The following is a 21660-nucleotide window of genomic DNA, read 5'->3' on the forward strand; positions in this document are numbered from 1 at the left end:
ACACATAAGCACACAGATGCAAGATAAAAACAGATTGATTCATGAATCACTGTATCCATGATTTTGCAAGACCAAAGATAAAGCAGAAAGAAGGGGGGAGAGTGGAGAAAAGCAGCTGTAAGAAGGATGGGAGGGTGAGTGTTGAGGACACAGACAAACAGGCTGTATGATACAGGGTGGAGCTCACATGCACGCATACACACACACAACACACACACACACACACACACGCTGCAGCAGTAGTGATGAATGAATACCAGGAGAACCTCTGCTTCAGCTCTATTAGAATTCACCAGATGCCTCCCTCAGAGAAATGGAGGGAAGGTAGAGAGAGAGAGACAGAGAGATGGAGGGAAGGTAGAGAGAGAGACAGAGAGATGGAGGGAAGGTAGAGAGAGAGACAGAGAGATGGGGCAGAAAGGGGGAGAGAGAAAAGGTGTTTCAAGGCGATTCAAGAGGAGGTAGATTGCCAGCAACAATTAAGCCAGCAACAACCCCCCCCCCCTCCCCCCATCACACATCAACCTGTCCCCTCCCCCATCACACATCAACCTGCCCCCATCACACATCAACCTGCCCCCATCACACATCAACCCCCCCTCCCCCATCACACATCAACCTGCCCCCTCCCCCATCACACATCAACCTGCCCCCTCCCCCATCACACATCAACCTGCCCCCTCCCCCATCACACATCAACCTGCCCCTCCCCCATCACACATCAACCTGCCCCCTCCCCCATCACACATCAACCTGCTCCCTCCCCCATCACACATCAACCTGCCCCCTCCCCCATCACACATCAACCTGCCCCCTCCCCCATCACACATCAACCTGCCCCCTCCCCCATCACACATCAACCTGCCCCCTCCCCCCATCACACATCAACCTGCCCCCTCCCCCCACCACACATCAACCTGCCCCGGAGAGCAGTGGCGCATGCACACACACAGGCAGACAGGCGGGAGGAGATCAATGGTGCTGTGTGTGTATGTCGGCACACTGTGTTCGCGACAAGCTGTTGCTAGCGTATGTTGTGGAGGTGTAGTGTTCGCAGTAGCGGAGGGGGCAGCCTGCTTGTGTGTTGGGTAGAATGCTCGGAGAGAGCTGTGTGAGTGTGTGTGAGCCGTCAGAGGGGAGGGGAGATGCCAAGTGCAGTAGTGGTAGCAGCAGCAGGGTTAGCAGCAGCGTCGTCGCCAGTGTGTATGCGTGTGTGAGTGTGTGTGAGCGGGCACGTGTGTGTGAGGGGTGGAGGGGAGTGGAGAGGGACTCCCAGGAGAAGGAGTCTTGGTCGGGGAGCAGAGCCAGTCTCTCTCCCTCTCCTCCACGGCAGGACCTAGACCTCCAGAGCCAGGGGAGTAGGTGGGATCTGTAACTCAGCCTGGAGCACTGGAGGCTGTAAAGACGCAGGGATCTCTTCCCCTCTCTGGAGGGCTGTTCGGTCAGAGCGGGAGCTCAGGATATGTGTGACCCAAGGGTACTGCCAGAAGGATCTGAGCGACAGAGACGGGAACGATTCCGTTACTGTTAACCGTTAACACTACTTCTCCTGCCTCGGAGAGAACCGAGAGGAGAGGAGAAGAGGGGTGGAGGGAGGGGGACAGGGGGATTTTGTTTGCTGTAACGGAATAAGAGGAAGAACAACAGAGAGAAGGATTTAGAGAAGGAGGGGAGGAGGCGTGACCTCTCATCCAATGACTTTCCCTCAAGGTTTGCTTTGGGACCGTTGACTGTTGACCACTCGGACAGACTTATCTTACAACCGGTCACTGTGACAACCGTCAGGTTGTTGCTGTGTTACTGTCCCCTTGGCGACCGACCATGTCGGTAACCACCGGTTTCGGCTACCAGCTGCCTGGCATTACCACGGTAACCTATGTGTTTGTTTACAGCCCGGGTACGGTGCAACGGGACCCCAGTCCCCCCACCCACACCCCTCCTGCCATTGCCGGTGCCAGCGGGCCCAAGCGGAAACTCTACAGCGCCGTACCGGGACGTACCTTCATCGTGGTCAAACCGTACACGCCACAGGGCGAGGGAGAGATCCAGCTGAACCGTGGAGAGAGGGTCAAAGGTTAGTACACTATGACTGTTCATAAAGTGGTTATAATGACCTGTCATTTCCTGGTATAACCACTTTTCGTACACGCCACATGTGTTTTTATTAAACTCTAGGGGTCTCATAGATTTAGGAAGGAATTTAGAATGATAAAACAGACATATCTCATTTTAGGAAACCAACAAATCTTACTGTTGCATTGGGAACACAAACTTTTATTATTTCTATAAAATAATGTGAAAAACTATATGCTGATTAAGTCTGGCTCTAGTCTCTAGTCTTAGGCAAGGTCAGACATCACACGAGCGTGGTTCACCAAACCACTTCCACTACTCTTGTCACAGGTGTATGTAGGTAAATGAATGTGACAGAAGCTGTGTTTAACAGTAGAGGTACTACAGCGCTAACAGGACGGGTCTTCCATACATTATACTTACATGACATGGATAAAGGTCACTCCACTGCTCTCACTCTGTTCATGCCTCTGTAATGTCACTTCACCACTGTAGAGTGGTACATTTGTTATCTAATGCATCTGAAGTGCTTTTAAAGTCAGTCTTTCTTCATCAGCGTTGTCATGGCTGTCTATGTATTCTGCAGCTCCTAATCCTAATGGTGCTGTAGTCATGGTGTCTGTGTGTTCTCTTCTCCATCCATGCCTCACTCCAGACTATGACTCTAATGACATAGAAGGTAAAACGACACAACATTTTCCAACATTACTGTCACCCCGTCTCTCTCTCTCCCAATCTCCTCTATATCCAAACCCACACCTCTCGTTCCCCAGACAACTATAGTGTTTGGTTGTTGGTTGAGGAGGGAGTGTGTGTGTGTACAGTCGGTGTGTGTGTATTCTACATAAGTTGCTGCCTTTAAGTGCATGGCCTCTATTACCCAATCCTAAACTGACGCCTAGCCCTTAACCCATATGCACATTTGATAGGATTTGATAGGATTTGATAGGATTTGATAGGTGTAACCAATATTGTAATTTTGTCACCATATTGCTTATGTAGCAGATGAGGATCTGTGAAACTCACTCCTCAGCCTGAAGTGTCTCCACTTACACCACTTACACTACCTGGGTAAGACGCTTCAGGAGGGCAGTCACGTGTGTTGGCGAGGCAGAGTTCCTGGGTTTGAGTCTCAGTATGAGCTGAATTGGAGGAAGCAGTGTGATGCAATTTACATCTGTCAAAGCCTTCCAGATATCCACAAGTACAGAGGGGTTAGGGGTTGAATACAGTTTGGGCAAGAGCATACACCTACCTCGTACTCCCTCCTCAGAGTGATTCTTCTTCCGTGTGCAACGTAGTTTATCTTCACTCTTCTACACATTCCTATAGGGATCCCTATGTGTTCACTGCTTTTACTCTCCTACAGTCTCTTAGACACACACCCACAACCACCTCTCCCTGAAGCCACACTTTCCTCTTTACCCCATATCCTGGTATGAGACTCCCCCCACTCAACTGATGTTGATGTTGTTGTTTATGACGCCCAGGCAGATGTGGAAAACAACACAGTGTGGTGAGTACTATGAATAGGTTATTCACATGGCCACAAACCTGATAAATCATACTGTACATTGTCAACAGTTACTTCTGTACATTGTCTACTGTTACATAGACACTTGTGTTATACACAAGTAGCAAGGCTATGTGAATTTGAATGACAATACAGGACACTGTGTAGCATATGCTCTCAACTGTTACAGTCAGTACATTTGGATCAGGCTGGAATTGAACCCACAACCTTGGAGTTGACGCACCGCGCTCCAGCCAACTGAGCCATCTGGCAGGGTTGCATAATAATGACCAGCATGGCTCTAACTGTATACTCTTAGAAAAAAGGGTTCCGACAGGGTTTTTCGGCTGTCGCCATAGGAGAACCCTTTTGGTTCCAAGGAGACCCCTTTTTGATTCCATGTATACTGAAAAAATATATAGTTACAGTTCATATAAGGAATTCAATAAATGTAAATAAATTTCGCCCTAATCTATAGATTGACTGGACAACAGCGCAGCCATATGTGGGCCTGGGAGGGCATAGGCCCACCCACATAGCAGACTGGCCCACCCAGTAGTTCTTTCCACTCTCGTTCATGGATATAAGCTGTATGGAATGCCAATTAGAAGGCAACAAAAAAAATTTCACTCTTCAGTTTTGCTAGTCTCCACCTGGTCTTGTTGCTGCTAACCCGTAGTGACCAGTCCACCTCACAGTGCATAGAGGGGTGTTGTGACACGAGGCCAGGCTCTGTGGATGGATGGTCTCCACTTTGATTCATAATAAATTCTGTCTCATCTGCATTCATGAATGGATGAGTTGCTAATAGTTACAGGCCTCATTTACACTGGGGAAAGAGAGGATGAGAAAAGAGGAGGGGGAAAGACAGGAAGCTTCTCTACCGTGCAATATTCCTGGGGAGAAAAGGTTGGCAGATGCCAGAGCACATGTTCAGTTTCAGTGTGAAGGTATGCCATGGAAGGATAGGGATACTCTCCCCCACCCCCTTAGTAAGAATAAAGAAGGTTGTCTTCTACCTTTTACACTGTAAGAGTACTATTCACTTTAAACATCAATGACCTACTTTAACCAGCTTTATCTGTAACAGCTGTTATTTCAAGTGCCTGGTTTTGTAGAGTGGTGTCCCTGACTTACTTTGTTGTTGAACCTCCATTTACTCACTCACATCTCTCCTCCCTTTCATCATCCCCCCTATTCTTCTCTTGTCACTCTCTCATCCCTTCATCGTGTGACAACAGAGGAACACCTGTATGAGGCCCTGAGATTGGGTAAAACCAACAGGCCTGCATGATAACTCTCCTCTCATAGCCCACTGTGTGTTTGGTAGCATAGCTAGCTAGCCTTCCCCCTGAGGGTTAGCATTGTGGCTAGGCTAACCCTGTTAGTTGTTTGGTATGTTGGGTGAGCTGTGAAGTGGTTTTGTAGCCTTTAGACCAGGGCTGTAATAAAACCGATAGTATGGATTAACATGGTCTTGTCGTACTCTCTGTCCTGTAGAGAATGGTGTTTCTCAGGGATCAGAAGGTAAACACAGCTGTACTCTACAGCCTCCAGGCATGTTTACTGTATAATAGAAACTCTTAAGAGATGCTTTCCCAGACACAGCTGTACTCTACAGCCTCCAGGCATGTTTACTGTATAATAGAACCTCTTAAGAGATGCTTTCCCAGACACAGCTGTACTCTACAGCCTCCAGGCATGTTTACTGTATAATAGAACCTCTTAAGAGATGCTTTCCCAGACACAGCTGTACTCTACAGCCTCCAGGCATGTTTACTGTATAATAGAAACTCTTAAGAGATGCTTTCCCAGACACAGCTGCACTCTACAGCCTCCAGGCATGTTTACTGTATAATAGAAACTCTTAAGAGATGCTTTCCCAGACACAGATGAAGCTTTGTCCTGGACTAAAAAACAATTTAAATGCCTTGATCAATCCTGGAAACTGGTGCTTAGTGTTTACGCGTAGTGGCAGAGGGTATAGTCATGGTTAGCACTGTGTAGTAGTTGTTATAAGGGCCTGTTGTAGTTTTGACTCTGTTTAAGTACATGACGAGCTTTGTACATCTTTCACTGTAGTATGTGCATAGTTCCACCAAATCTAGTTTTGTCGCTTTCGATGTCTTTCACCTGTTGTCAGTCTTTCACATGTAATATATCTTTCCTCTACTCAAAATGCTGTGTAGCTGACTCCCAATCCGATGAAGAAGAGCAAGGTACATGATATTCCTTCTCTTCTCGTCTGTAGTTTAGTCTACAGAAGGATAGTGGAAATAGCCCACAGATGCATAGATAGTCTATTGTAGTATCCATATATGTGATTGTACCTCCACAGACACCCCAAGACTCCCATTGTTGGACCACAAACTCAGCAGACAGTCATCTGATATATGGTCATCTGATGTGTGTGTGTGTGTGGGGGGGGGGGGGGGGGGGGGGGGGGGCTTAGATCAATATGTGGTGATGAAGAGAGGTGTCTGGATGTGTGTGTTGTTGTGGGATGGAGTAGGGTGTCTGTTTATGTGTCTTGATCCATTGGATATGAGTTGACAATCCCCCAGGGGCCTTCCTTTCCCTCTACCTCTCTATAATCAGATAGCATCACCAGGATGGATACATCTCGATAGGCCACTTGTTGTCATCATGGACACGGACAGAGACGCTTCCCCTGTAACCTGGTCAAGCCAATAGACCACGCACACACTCACACATGCACAAACACATGCACTCTAACACACACCGTCTTAACATACACACAACAACTAAACACACAAAGTACATCCAGCAACATAACCCATTACATTACAGGCTATTCTACCTAAAACAAACACACTGACACACCCACACACACACACACATACACCTCTCCTCTGCACACCATTGTAAATCTTCTAGACAGCCGGGAAAATGAAACCGACCAAATAACATTGAGATTAGACATTCACAAACATGATTAATGGTCTCAGGCCGCGCCCAGTGTGTGTGGAATATTAACACTGCCGTGGCCAGTGGCGGATACCTGGAGCGCGTGCACGAACACACGCACATATACATTCACATGCAAGCACACAAGCCAGTAGACACACATACATTCACATGCAAGCACACAAGCCAGTAGACACACATACATTCACATGCAAGCACACAAGCCAGTAGACACACATACATTCACATGCAAGCACACAAGCCAGTAGACAGACATACATGGTCCAAAGACAGGCATTACTAATGATCTCAAGGGGATTGCAGGGTGATTCAACCATTACTGCAGTTATACAAGACCAGGCACAAACCTTCCACTGGTGCTAATACTTGGTAAACCTGGACCCTTCGTGGCTCAGGGCTAATACTTGGTAAACCTGGACCCTTCTTGGCTCAGGGCTAATACTTGGTAAACCTGGACCCTTCTTGGCTCAGGGCTAATACTTGGTAAACCTGGACCCTTCTTGGCTCAGGGCTAATACTTGGTAAACCTGGACCCTTCTTGGCTCAGGGCTAATACTTGGTAAACCTGGACCCTTCGTGGCTCAGGGCTAATACTTGGTAAACCTGGACCCTTCGTGGCTCAGGGCTAATACTTGGTAAACCTGGACCCTTCGTGGCTCAGGGCTAATACTTGGTAAACCTGGACCCTTCGTGGCTCAGGGCTAATACTTGGTAAACCTGGACCCTTCGTGGCTCAGGGCTAATACTTGGTAAACCTGGACCCTTCGTGGCTCAGGGCTAATACTTGGTAAACCTGGACCCTTCGTGGCTCAGGGCTAATACTTGGTAAACCTGGAGCCTTCATTGTTCAGGGCTTCTCTAGCGTGTTGGCACAGAGGCACAAATATGTCTGTCTGTGTGTCTGTCTGTGTGTTGTTAGCCTAGAACTGAGTGCTGTAATGGGCTCTCAGATAAGCACAATAGATCATTGGAATGCAGCATTGTGACAATTCACACACAGACACTCAAACACACACACACACACATACAACGTTATATTCCAATTTTGAAGACACAGATGTAACTGTTTCTGAGACCAGAATGCATATGTCCGTAACTAAGCAACAGGTGCTGATCACACTAACACAACATGTGTTGTGGCATATTGTTGTCCTTTAAAATGAAATACTCAATTTTTATGAATAATAAAAGCAAATGTATAAGTTAGATCCTACCATTTAAAAAAACTGACAAAAAACACAAAATGATCCTTCTCTGGAATGTCATTTGAATTGTATAACCTCAAAGGTTACTTATACCTATGCTTTTTTTGACAATGTTGTTTTTGGGAGATTGAATGGCCAGAATGCATTCAGATTGTAGTGGGTAGTGTATTTTCAAGTATGTTCTCAAAAAAATGTAGCCCATTGCAGTTTATATTTTATGTAAGGTGTGTGTTTTTCATCTGAAACCTGGGTTTTGACAACCACCCTATCGGATTGTTCTGAAAGCATTCCTGCAACATTATGTTTTTGAAATATAATTTAATCTCTGAGAAAGTAAGCTAATTGATTGCATCCAAATTGGCCATTTTAATTTATAGGAATCGTATCATATTCAATAAATATAGTACCAATGAGTTAGACATGAGGAATATAGTGGTCATAACCTGGTAATATGTATGGATGTATGATGGGACATACACCTAATAACTTCAATAACACATTTCTCTGAACAGGGAATAAAAAACATTGCCAAATCCACTGAGAATGCATTACATAGGATGAAGAAACAATACTCCAAGCCGCAGCTCCATCCTACTTGTCAGACATAGAGAACTGATACTGTATACGGGTTGGAGGGGTTCGTGGGTGGCTTTTGATAATTTCTTTGTCTTACTCATTGTTAGAAAAAGGTACATTTGAGTATAACCAATTAGCTTAATTTCTCAGGGATTAAATTATACATCGACAAAATAATGTCGCAGGAATGCTAATCTTATCTGTTTCTAACTACAGAAACAATTTTCAGAAACATCTGAGATAGTGGGTGTCATGGCTTGCTGAAATGACATGGAATGACTCACCTATCACATACACAGAGAGTGACGGCTAGACAGTTCACACTCCCTCTCTAACACAGTTGTAAAATAGGAATTATTTCAGCCTACAAAAAAAAGAAAGTGACTGGGTGCGAGGTCATAGTGACCTTTGGGGATAAAGTTTATTAAGACGATATTAAGACTCATGTGTGTGTGCGCGTTGATATCGGGTTTGGTCAGTGGCCTGGGGGAAGGACGAGAGTGTCACAGCTGACCTCTCTCTGTCCAATCAGAGACGCAGCAGGTAGCAAAAACCCGCCCACATACACCTGCACCCTGCTGACCACACCATCTGTCCCTCTATCACACACACACACACACACACACACACATACACACACACACACACACACGCGCAAAGCAAATCAGTATAAATCAAGATGAACATTACATCAGGAACAGAAGTGTAAGCACCCTGACATTCCTGACAGGATTACTCTATAGCCATTACGTACTATGTGTGCGTGTGTATGCGTGTGTGCTTATGTATGTGTGCGTGTGTATGCGTGTGTGCGTGTGTACATATGTCTGTAAGCATTTCACTGTAAGGTCTACTACACCTGTTGTATTCGGCTCATGTGAAAAATATAATTTGATTTGATACGTGAATATGTATGTGTGTCTGTGTGTGTGTGTGTGTGTGTGTGTGTGTTTGTGTGTGTGTGTGTGTGTCTCAAATCATATCAAATAAAATTGTATTGGTCACACACATATTTAGCAGATGTTATTGCGGGTGTAACGAATTACTTGTGTTCCTAGCTCCAACAGTGCAGTAATATCTAACAGTTCACAACAATACACACAAATCTAAAAGTATTTTCATGGAAATAAGAAATATATACAGTTGAAGTTGGAAGTTTACATACACTTAGCCAAATACATATATACTCAGATTTTCACAATTCCTTACATTTAATCCTAGTAAAAAATTTGCTGTCTTAGGTCAGTCAGGATCACCACTTTATTTTAAGAATGTGAAATGTCAGAATAAAAGTAGAGAGAATGATTTACTTCAGCTTGTATTTCTTTCATCACATTCCCAGTGGGTCAGAAGTTTACATATACTCAATTAGTATTTGATAGCATTGCCTTTAAATTGTTTAACTTGGATCAAACGTTTCGGGTAGCCTTCCACAAGCTTCCCCACAATAAATTGGGTGAATTTTGGCCCATTCCTCCTGACAGAGCTGGTGTAACTGAGTCAGGTTTGTAGGCTTCCTTGCTCGCACATGCTTTTTGAGTTCTGCCCACACATTTTCTATAGGATTGAGGCTTAACTTTTTTTCCTTAAGCCATTTTGCCACAACATTGTAATGGGGGGTGGGGGGTCATTGTCCATTTGGAAGACCTATTTGCGACCAAGCTTTAACTTCCTGATTGATGTCTTGTAACAATCGCCGAAATGGGTAGACGAAGACGCAGCGTGATTTGGGTTCATCATAATTTATTTGAATGTGAACCAGCAACAAAAACAATAAAGAGAAACAAACAAACGAACATACAGCCTTGTAGGGCTCAAAAGCACCAATACAAAAACAAGATCCCACAAGCAACAGGTGGGAAAAGGCTACCTAAATATGATCCCCAATCAGAGACAATAGACAGCTGCCTCTGATTGGGAACCATACCAGGCCAACATAGAAATACAAAAACTAGACTACACATAGAAATAATAAACTAGAACACCCCCCAGTCACGCCCTGACCTACTCCAAAATAGAAAATAAAGACTTTCTATGGTCAGGACGTGACATGTCTTGAGATGTTGCTTCAATTTATCCACATCATTCTCCTGCCTCATGGTGCCATCTATTTTGTGAAGTGCACCAGTCCCTCCTGCAGCAAAACACCCCCACAACATGATGCTGCCACCCCCGTGCTTCACGGTTGGGATGGTGTTCTTCGGCTTGCAAGCTTCCCCCTTTTTCTCAAACATAACGATGGTCATTATGGCTAAACAGTTCTATTTTTGTTTCATCAAACCAGAGGATATTTCTCCAAAAAGTATGATCTTTGTCCCTATGTGCCGTTGCAAACCGTAATCAGTTTTTTTTATGGTGGTTTTGGAGCAGTGGATTCTTCCTTGCTGAGCGGCCATTCAGGTTATGTCGATATAGGACACGTTTTACTGTGGATATAGATACTTTTGTACCTGTTTCCTCCAGCATCTTCACAGGGTCCTTTGCTGCTGTTCTGGGATTGATTTGCACTTTTCGCACCAAAGTACATTCATCTCTAGGAGACAGGAAGCGTCTCCTTCTTGAGCGGTATGACAGCTGCCTGGTCCCATGGTGTTCATACTTCCGTACTATTGTTTGTACAGATGAACGTGGTACCTTCAGATGTTTGGAAACTGCTCCCAAGGATGAACCAGTGGAGGTCTACAATTTTTTTTCTGAGGTCTTGGCTGATTTCTTTTGATTTTCCCATGATGTCACGCAAAGAGGCACTGAGTTTGAAGGTAGGCCTTGAACTACATCCACAGGTACACCTTCAATTGACTCAAATTATGTCAATTCGCCTATCAGAAGGTTATAAAGTCCTGACATAATTTTCTGGAATTTTCCAAGCTGTTTAAAGGCACAGTCAATTTAGTGTATGTAAACTTCTGACCCACTGGAATTGTGATACATTGAATTATAAGTGAAATAATCTGTCTGTAAACAATTGCTGGAAAAATGACTTGTGTCATGCACAAAGTAGATGTCCTAACCGACTTGCCAAAACTATAGTTTGTTAACAAGACATTTGTGGAGTGGTTGAAAAATTAGTTTTAATGACTACAACCTAAGTGTATGCAAACTTCTGACTTCAACTGTAAATATTAGGACGAGCAATGTCGGAATAACTGACAGCTGTCTGCATATGTGTGTATTTACAGTGCCTTCGGAAAGTATTCAGACCCATTGACTTTTTCCACATTTTGTTAGGTTACAGCCTTATTCTAAAATGGATTAAATCATCAACAAAAAATCCCTAGAAATCTACACACAATACCCCATAATGACAAAGAGAAAAAAAAAAATCTTCACATTTATAAAAAATAAGAAACAGAAATACCTTCTTAAATATTCAAACCCTTTTCAAACCCCATGAGACTCGAATTGTGCTCAGGTGCTTCCTGTTTCCATTGATCATCCTTGAGATGTTTATACAACTTGATTGTGGTAAATGCAATTGGTTGGAAATGATTTGGAAAGGCTCATACCTGTCTATATTATGTCCCACAGTTGACAGTGTATGTCAGAGCAAAAACCAACCCTTGAGATCGAAGGAATTGTCCGTAGAGGTCCGAGACAGGATTGTGTTGAGGCACAGATCTGGGGTACCAAAAAATGTCTGCAGCATTGGAGGTCCCCAAGAACACAGTAACCTCCATCAATTCTTAAATTGAAGAATTTTGGAACCACCAAGACACTTACTAGGGCTGGTTGCCCGGCCAAACTGAGCAATCAGGGAGGTGACCAAGAACCCAATGGTTACTCTGACAGAGCTCAAGTGTTCCTCTGTGGGGATGGAAGAACATTCCAGAAGAACAAGTATCTCTGCAGCACTCCACCAATCAGGCCTTTATGGTAGAGTGGACAGACGGAAGCCACTCCTCAGTAAAAGGCACATGACAGCCCGCTTGGAGTTTGCCAAAAGGCACCTAAAGGACTCTGAGAAACAAGATTATGTCTAATGAAACCAAGATTGAACTCTTTGGCATTGAATGCCAAGCGTCACGTCTGGAGGAAACCTGGCACCATCCCTACGGTAAAGCATTGTGGTGGCAGCATCATGCTGTGGGGATGTTTTTCAGCAGCAGGGACTGGGAGACTAGTCAGGATCGAGGCAAGATGAAGGTACAGAGAGATCCTTGATGAAAACCTGCTCCAGAGCATTCTGGACCTCAGACTGGGGAGAAGGTTCACCTTCCAACAGGACAACGACCCTAAGCACACAGCCAAGACAACTCAGGAGTGGCTTCGGGGGTAGGTCTCTGAATGTCCTTTAGGGGCCCAGCCAGAGTCCAGACTTGAACGCAATCGAACATCTCTGGAGAGACCTGAAAATAGCTGTGAAGCAACACTCCCCATCCAACCTGATAGAGCTTGAAACGATCTGCAGAGAAGAATGAGAGAAACTCCTAAAATACAGGTGTGCCAAACTTGTAGCGTTATACCCAAGAAGACTCAGGGCTGTAATCGCTGCCAAAGGTGCTTCAACAAAGTACTAAGTGAAGGGTCTGAATACTTATGTAAATGTCATATCAGTTTTTTTTATGTATATAAATTAGCAAAAATTAAAGTTTTTGCTTTGTAATAATGGGGTATAGTGTAGATTGATGAGGGGGGAGAACGATTTAATACATTTTACACTAAGGCTGTAACCTAACAAAATGTGGAAAAAGTCAAGGGGTCTGAATACTTTCCGAAGGCGGTGTATGTCCAGACAGTGAGCCGTAGCAGGGAGCACACAGTGAAACTGTCAGTGACTCCATATGTACTTCAGGCCACGTCAGGCACGTCAGCCCTGCCCTGACACTGTTACTGTGGCACTGTGTATCACTGTGTGTTACTGTATGAATGCACACAAACACACCACACATACACACACACACACACACACAGTTATTGACAGCCAATGTCATTGTGAGTGTTTACGAGGAGCAACAGTCCAGCTCATTAAGGTCTGATCATGTATCACAGAGTAAACACCATCAATCAACTGCAGTTAGCACACCTACAAACACACACACACTGAAATGAAAGACGTCTATGAGAGATTAAGAGACACTCTGTCAATGATCTAAGACCTCTCTAGTGATGTTCTTTTAACCCTGGCAACATCAAGGTGTTCCTGTTTTTCACAGATTTTTTATCCACAGCCACGCTGTGCAGCAAGAAGGTATACACACATAGCATGAGCTAGTGAGTGTATTGAGGGGAGAATGAAAGAGAAAGATAGAAAGGAAAGGTACGAGTTATTAGGCATCCAAATTGGCCTTAGCAACTCTATTTTTGTCTTCACCTGGAGGCCGATACAAACGGAGAAATGGACAAGAGAAAAGATAAAACATGAAATAGAGGGAGAAAATGAAAAAGAAAGAGTTTTGTAGATCCATTCAAGGTTGGGAGGGAGGGAAGAGAGGAGATGAGAGAGAAGGGCTCCCTCTGAGTCATACTTGGAGTTTTCCTCCCCCTCCACTACTCTCACACTCCCATCCCCAACCTCTCTACCTCTTTCTTACTTCTGTCCCTTCTTCCTCTCCGCCTGCTCTCTTGCTGTACATGCCTCCTCTGTCATTCATAAATAAAGCTTCCACTGTGTTACACTCTCTTTCTTACTTGACTGAATCATCTTCTCACTCACTCATTCACTCAAACCCTCTCTCTATCTCTCTCTCTATCTCTATCTCTCTCTCTCCCTTTCTCTCTCTCTCTCTCTCTCCCTTTCTCTCTCTCTCTCTCTCTGTCTCTCTCTCTCTCTCTCTCGCTCTCTCTCTCTCTCTCTCACACAGTGTGTGTGTTGAATACAGATGAGGTAGGGACTGCACCACTCCCCAGCCCTCTCTGAACTGAAGGAGCCCTGAGAGCACACACACACACACACACACACACACACACACACACACACACACACACACACACACACACACACACACACACACACACACACACAGAAACAAACACACACACACACAGAAACAAACACAAACACACACAGAGCCTCAGTTTCAGGAAAGCGTGACTATCCGTCCCTCCGCTCACTTTCACTCCTTTATTCAACTACACTGGTCTGTGCCTTAGGGGTCCACTCTGCTCCTCCATTCCTTCCTCAATCCCCCTTTACTCCTCCTCACCTCTGATCTATCTCATCCCCTCATCCAATTCATCTTCTGCTGGTGATAAGATGAGAGATATCAGTCCTATACTCAACTTAAATCACATTTTCTGCTTCACATGCGCTGAATACAACAGGTATTATTTCACCTTACAGTGAAATGCTTACTTACAAGCCCTTAACCAACAATGCAGTTAAAAAATAAAAAAGAATAAGAAGTAAAAGTAACAAAGAATGAACAAATAACAGATCATGCTTTATGTCGTTTTTTCTTGAGTATGATGTTTTTTGGTGGAAGGGTGCTCTTCAGACAGACAACTCTCCAACAGATCACCAGTTTGGGGATACATCAGCAGACACAATGAGGACACAGATAGCTCATTTTAGCCACAGCCAGGCAGTGGTTGTGAGCCTGTAATGCTAACGTCATGGCACATGCAATCTACTCACTTGCGAATTACACTCATTGAAAATATCCTCTGTGAGCTTCATCTAGCTAGCTACCGGAAATATTTACAGCAGGACATAAACCGATATGGCTCTGGACGGATGTCCCAACTCTGCCCTTTCCTTTCTGCCAAACTGACTTTGGTCTAAGTACAGACGTGTACGTCAGAACATTTGTACATTGTCAGAGGCAAACCCATCTGTTTAGAGAGACTACTGATATGGAGTCGAATAAACCTTGAGACTTGCATCCCAAGTGTGCGTGTGCGTGTGTGTGTGTGTTCAAGAAGATGCAGTTGTTCTCCCTCTCTATTACTGCGGATTGAACCAAGTTTTAATAAAGCGTGCAGGGCTCCCAATCTAATAACAACTGCACTCTGGTTATTGGAATGCTCCCTGTACACACACACACACACACGCACGCACACACACACACGCACACAAAATCATACTGAACAAACACCTGACTCATCACCTTCCACCCACCCACAGCAGTTCCACACAGACTGTAGTCAGACTGTACTCAGACACACTAGACATAGCATACAGTATCTGTAATATTTTCTCTGTCATGATCAATTACTGAACGTACTGTACCTGTCAAAAGTTTGGACACACCTACTCATTCAAGGGTTTTTCATTATTTTTACTATTTTCTACATTGTAGAATAGTAGTGAAGACAACAAAACTATGAAATAACACATATGGAATCATGTAGTAACCAAAAAAGTGTTAAACAAATCAAAATATATTTTATATTTGACATTCTTCAAAGGAGCTACCCCTTGCCTTGATGACAGCTGTACACTCTTGGCACTCTGTGAAGCATAGACCAGTGGCAATCTGTCCTTTGGAACCAAAAATCCTAAATCCAAACACCACCGTGTCTTTGTGAGACGCAGAGTAGGTGAACTGATGATTTCTGCATATGCATATGGCGGACATCGGGTGTTAGTATTCTTACTGTAACCATAGTAATGTCACAGTGTGTTTCCCAAATGCTGCATTGTACTGCTAAATGTGCAACCTGTATGCTATACTACATGTACAGTATGTACTGCATACAGTATTCACTATGCAAATAGTCTCCTATGTCCCTGTGGTGGAAAGGTACATAGAGTACGTTAGTGTTGTATTCTCTGTCAGTATTGTCTCTCTCTCTCTCTCTCTCTCTCTCTCTCTCTCTCTCTCTCTCTCTCTCTCTCTCTCTCTCTCTCTCTTTCTCATATCAAAGATCTTAGACTTTATATCCAGCAACCAATGGCATTTCTTAAAAACCCTGCCCACCAGAGGGATATTTTAAACCTACAAATTCAAGGTTTACTTTTGTTTTGTTGGTCTATAACAAAATGTTGTGTGCCAATATTGCATTGATGCATCCTTAACGTTTGACATGTGCTTTCACAGCATTCAAGTTAAACAACATGTAAGTTTACATTGTAAATAAAGTTATTGATGCTACCCTTACTGCTATCACTAATTGGTGGATGCGAGTTCAAAACCCCCTTCACGGCAAAGTTGTTATTTGAGGAAAGAGTGCTTCACTGTTGGTTCTCGAGTCAAATAACGCATATGTGACAAAGTAGATGATTGTAATATGTTGTACATGTAAGTGTAGCCAACACGTCTATGTAATGTAGCGACGATTATCTATGTAGCAGTGCCAATTATTTGTGTCGGTCTGCAAGAAGTACTCCAACAACAAGCTCCTCATAAAATGTATTTGTAATCTTAATTTCCAAGGTTTTGCCTGCGCTTCTCTTCTGTTCACAACACACTACCACAGTTAGTGCAGGCCTAATATGTAGGCTTACATTTGAAGGGTAGCTTAAGCCTACATTGTGCCACCCCACCAAGCCATGTGTGACTTAGGTTGTTTCATAGGTTTTGCATAGGTTATTACTGTGCTTGTAATAGGCGGTGAAAGCATGTGCATGTGATTGGGATGACGAACAGAACATGCCATTTCACTTCTGTCATTATATCAAATGTAAGGCAAACCCGGACAACACTGGGCCAATTGTGCGCCCCCCTATGGGGACTCCAAGCCAGATGCTTTTCAGTCTGGATTCAAACCAGGAACTGTAGTGACGCCTCTTGCACTGAGGAGTGCCTTAGACCGCAATGCCACTCGGGAGCCCAATATCCAATACTGTAGCTTTTCAAACTGCGTGCCTGGGGACTGGGAGCGCAGCCTCGAGAGCGCACAGTGTATGCTACCTGTGATTTCATTATCTGATAACTTTTTTTATTTTTGCAGTTTAAATTGACTGGATATATTCACTGCAGTATTAAGACTAATATTGAGCTAATTATATCATTAATATGCATACACTTCTAACTTGGGCTACACATCTCAAGCCTGTCTGTCTTCATTGTTCTGTTATCACAGTTACACCTTTGGCCTCTCCGCTGCCTCGGCTATTCCTTTTAAATGTTGTGTCCCAGGAAAAGCCAGACTACAATAGCTTGTTGGACAGTTATTTTGACTTATTTTTCTTACTTATAGCCTATTGGAGGAGAGTGAATGTAAATAGGTTGCAGCATTAAGAACTGGCGGGGAGTTGGAAAGGAGAGAGAGCATCTCAGTGTCAGAAGAAGCCCATCACTAATTTCCAATGGTGGGCCTATCTTGGCACCGATACATCCTTACAAAATACAACATATAAGTGGCCTGCTATTGTACCTTTCTGGACCTTCTACACTGTCGAGCTATAGGACATTTATATGTATATGCAGTGGGGCAAAAAAGTACTTAGTCAGCCACCAATTGTGCAAGTTCTCCCACTTAAAAAGATAAGAGAGGCCTGTAATTTTCATCATAGGTACACTTCAACTATGACAGATAAAATGGGGAAAAAAATCCAGAAAATCACATTGTAGGATTTTTAATGAATTTATTTGCAAATTATGGTGGAAAATAAGTATTTGGTCACCTACAAACAAGCAAGATTTCTGGCTCTCACAGACCTGTAACTTCTTCTTTAAGAGGCTCCTCTGTCCTCCACTCGTTACCTGTATTAATGGCACCTGTTTGAACTTGTTATCAGTATAAAAGACACCTGTCCACAACCTCAAACAGTCACACTCCAAACTCCACTATGGCCAAGACCAAAGAGCTGTCAAAGGACACCAGAAACAAAATTGTAGACCTGCACCAGGCTGGGAAGACTGAATCTGCAATAGGTAAGCAGCTTGGTTTGAAGAAATCAACTGTGGGAGCAATTATTAGGAATGGAAGACATAGAAGACAACTGATAATCTCCCTCGATCTGGGGCTCCATGCAAGATCTCACTCCGTGGGGTCAAAATGATCACAAGAACGGTGAGCAAAAATCCCAGAACCACACGGGGGGACCTAGTGAATAACCTGCAGAGAGCTGGGACCAAAGTAACAAAGCCTACCATCAGTAACACACTACGCCGCCAGGGACTCAAATCCTGCAGTGCCAGATGTGTCCCCCTGCTTAAGCCAGTACATGTCCAGGCCCGTCTGAAGTTTGCTAGAGAGCATTTGGATGATCCAGAAGAAGATTGGGAGAATGTCATATGGTCAGATGAAACCAAAATATAACTTTTTGGTAAAAACTCAACTGTTTGGAGGACAAAGAATGCTGAGTTGCATCCAAAGAACACCATACCTACTGTGAAGCATGGGGGTGGAAACATCATACTTTGTGGCTGTTTTTCTGCAAAGGGACCAGGACGACTGATCCGTGTAAAGGAAAGAATGAATGGGGCCATGTATCGTGATATTTAGAGTGAAAACCTCCTTCCATCAGCAAGGGCATTGAAGATGAAACGTGGCTGGGTCTTTCAGCATGACAATGATCCCAAACACACTGCCCGGGCAACGAAGGAGTGGCTTCGTAAGAAGCATTTCAAGGTCCTGGAGTGGCCTAGCCAGCCTCCAGATCTCAACCCCATAGAAAATCTTTGGAGGGAGTTGAAAGTTCGTGTTGCCCAGCAACGGCCCCAAAACATCACTGCTCTAGAGGAGATCTGCAAGGAGGAATGGACCAAAATACCAGCAACAGTGTGTGTGAACCTTGTGGAGACTTACAGAATACGTTTGACCTCTGTCATTGCCAACAAAGGGTATATAACAAAGTATTGAGATAAACTTTTGTTATTGACCAAATACTTATTTTCCACCATAATTTGCAAATAAATTCATAAAAAATCCTACAATGTGATTTTCTGGATTTTTTTTCTCATTTTGTCTGTCATAGTTGAAGTGTACCTATGATGAAAATTACAGGCCTCTCTCATCTTTTTAAGTGGGAGAACTTGCACAATTGGTGGCTGACTAAATACTTTTTTGCCCCACTGTGTGTGTGTGTATATATATATATATATATATATACAGTGCCTTGCGAAAGTATTCGGCCCCTTCGAACTTTGCGACCTTTTGCAACATTTCAGGCTTCAAACATAAAGATATAAAACTGTATTTTTTTGTGAAGAATCAACAACAAGTGGGACACAATCATGAAGTGGAACTACATTTATTGGATATTTCAAACTTTTTTAACAAATCAAAAACTGAAAAATTGGGCGTGCAAAATTATTCATTACTTTCAGTGCAGCAAACTCTCTCCAGAAGTTCAGTGAGGATCTCTGAATGATCCAATGTTGACCTAAATGACTAATGATGATAAATACAATCCACCTGTGTGTAATCAAGTCTCCGTATAAATGCACCTGCACTGTTATAGTCTCAGAGGTCCGTTAAAAGCGCAGAGAGCATCATGAAGAACAAGGGACACACCAGGCAGGTCCGAGATACTATTGTGAAGAAGTTTAAAGCCGGATTTGGATACAAAAATATTTCCCAAGCTTTAAATATCCCAAGGAGCACTGTGCAAGCGATAATATTGAAATGGAAGGAGTATCAGACCACTGCAAATCTACCAAGACCTGGCCGTCCCTCTAAGCTTTCAGCTCATACAAGGAGAAGACTGATCAGAGATGCAGCCAAGAGGCCCATGATCACTCTGGATGAACTGCAGAGATCTACAGCTGAGGTGGGAGACTCTGTCCATAGGACAACAATCAGTCGTATATTGCACAAATCTGGCCTTTATGGAAGAGTGGCAAGAAGAAAGCCATTTCTTAAAGATATTCATAAAAAGTGTTGTTTAAAGTTTGCCACAAGCCACCTGGGAGACACACCAAACATGTGGAAGAAGGTGCTCTGGTCAGATGAAACCAAAATTGAACTTTTTGGCAACAATGCAAAACGTTATGTTTGGCGTAAAAGCAACACACCATCCCCACTGTCAAACATGGTGGTGGCAGCATCATGGTTTGGGCCTGCTTTTCTTCAGCAGGGACAGGGAAGATGGTTAAAATTGATGGGAAGATGGATGGAGCCAAATACAGGACCATTCTGGAAGAAAACCTGATGGAGTCTGCAAAAGACCTGAGACTGGGATGGAGATTTGTCTTCCAACAAGACAATGATCCAAAAAATAAAGCAAAATCTACAATGGAATGGTTCAGACCTGAATCCAATCGAGAATCTGTGGAAAGAACTGAAAATTGCTCTTCACAAATGCTCTCCATCCAACCTCACTGAGCTCGAGCTGTTTTGCAAGGAGGAATGGGAAAACATTTCAGTCTCTCAATGTGCAAAACTGATAGAGACATACCCCAAGCGACTTACAGCTGTAATCACAGCAAAAGGTGGCGCTACAAAGTATTAACTTAAGGGGGCTGAATAATTTTGCACGCCCAATTTTTCAGTTTTTGATTTGTTAAAAAAGTTAGAAATATCCAATAAATGTCGTTCCACTTCATGATTGTGTCCCACTTGTTGTTGATTCTTCACAAAAAAATACAGTTTTATATCTTTATGTTTGAAGCCTGAAATGTGGCAAAAGGTCGCAAAGTTCAAGGGGGCCGAATACTTTCGCAAGGCACTGTATATATATATATATATTTATATATAACTTTTAATACTGGGCTGAATAGTTGTGGTAAATTCAATTGATTGGACAAGATTTGGAAAGGCACAAACCTATAAGGTCCCACAGTTGACAGTACATGTCAGAGAAAAAACCAAGCCATGAGGTTGAAGGAATTGTCCATAGAGCTCTGAGACAGGATTGTGTTGAGGCACAGATCTGGGGAAGGGTACCAAAAGATGTCTACAAAATTGAAGGTCTCCAAGAACACAGTGTCCTCCATCATTCATCACCAAGACTCCTCCTAGAGCTGGCCGCCAAGCTAAACTGAGCAAATGCGGGAGAAGGGCCTTGGTCAGGGAGGTGAACAAGAACCCAATGGTCACTCTGATAGAGCTCCAGAGTTCCTCTGTGGCGATGGGAGAACCTTCCAGAAGGACAACCATTTCTGCAGCACTCCACCAATCAGGCTCAGTAAAAGGCACATGACAGCCCGCTTGGAGTTTGCCAAAAGGCACCTAAAGGACTCTCAGACCATGAGAAACAAGATTTTCTGTTCTGATGAAACCAAGATGGAACTCTTTGGCCTGAATGCCAAGCATCACGTCTGGAGAAAACCAGTGAAGCATGGTGGTGGCAGCATCATGCTGTGGGGATGTTTTTCTGTGGGAGACAAATCAGGATCAAGGGAAAGATGAACAGAGCAAAGTACAGAGAGAACCTTGATGAAAACCTTCTCCAGAGCGTTCAGCACCTCAGACTGGGGCGAAGGTTCACCTTCCAACAGAACAACGACCCTAAGCACACAGCCAAGACAATGCAGGAGTGGAATGTCCTTTAGGGGCCCAGCCAGAGGCTGGACT

At 43.8% G+C, this 21660-nt stretch overlaps 1 protein-coding gene across 5 annotated transcripts in view; it reads left to right on the plus strand.

Annotated features, from left to right (window-relative positions):
- LOC110502025 (SH3 and multiple ankyrin repeat domains protein 3) overlaps nucleotides 1–21660 on the plus strand; it is a 269703-nt gene that overhangs the window by 166085 nt on the left and 81958 nt on the right. For all 5 annotated transcript variants that reach the window (XR_016488450.1, XM_090208339.1, XM_036955942.2 and 2 more), the window contains exon 12: nucleotides 1893–2074. Coding sequence is in view for 4 of the 5 variants with exons in the window: in XM_090208339.1 (XP_090064465.1) it covers nucleotides 1893–2074 (182 nt within the window). In the remaining variant the exon portion in view is untranslated. The remainder of the gene's footprint in view (nucleotides 1–1892; nucleotides 2075–21660) is intronic.

The sequence above is a fragment of the Oncorhynchus mykiss genome, chromosome 2, assembly GCF_057628025.1.
Source record: "Oncorhynchus mykiss isolate SJ-2025 chromosome 2, ASM5762802v1, whole genome shotgun sequence".
Classification (NCBI taxonomy): domain Eukaryota; kingdom Metazoa; phylum Chordata; class Actinopteri; order Salmoniformes; family Salmonidae; genus Oncorhynchus; species Oncorhynchus mykiss.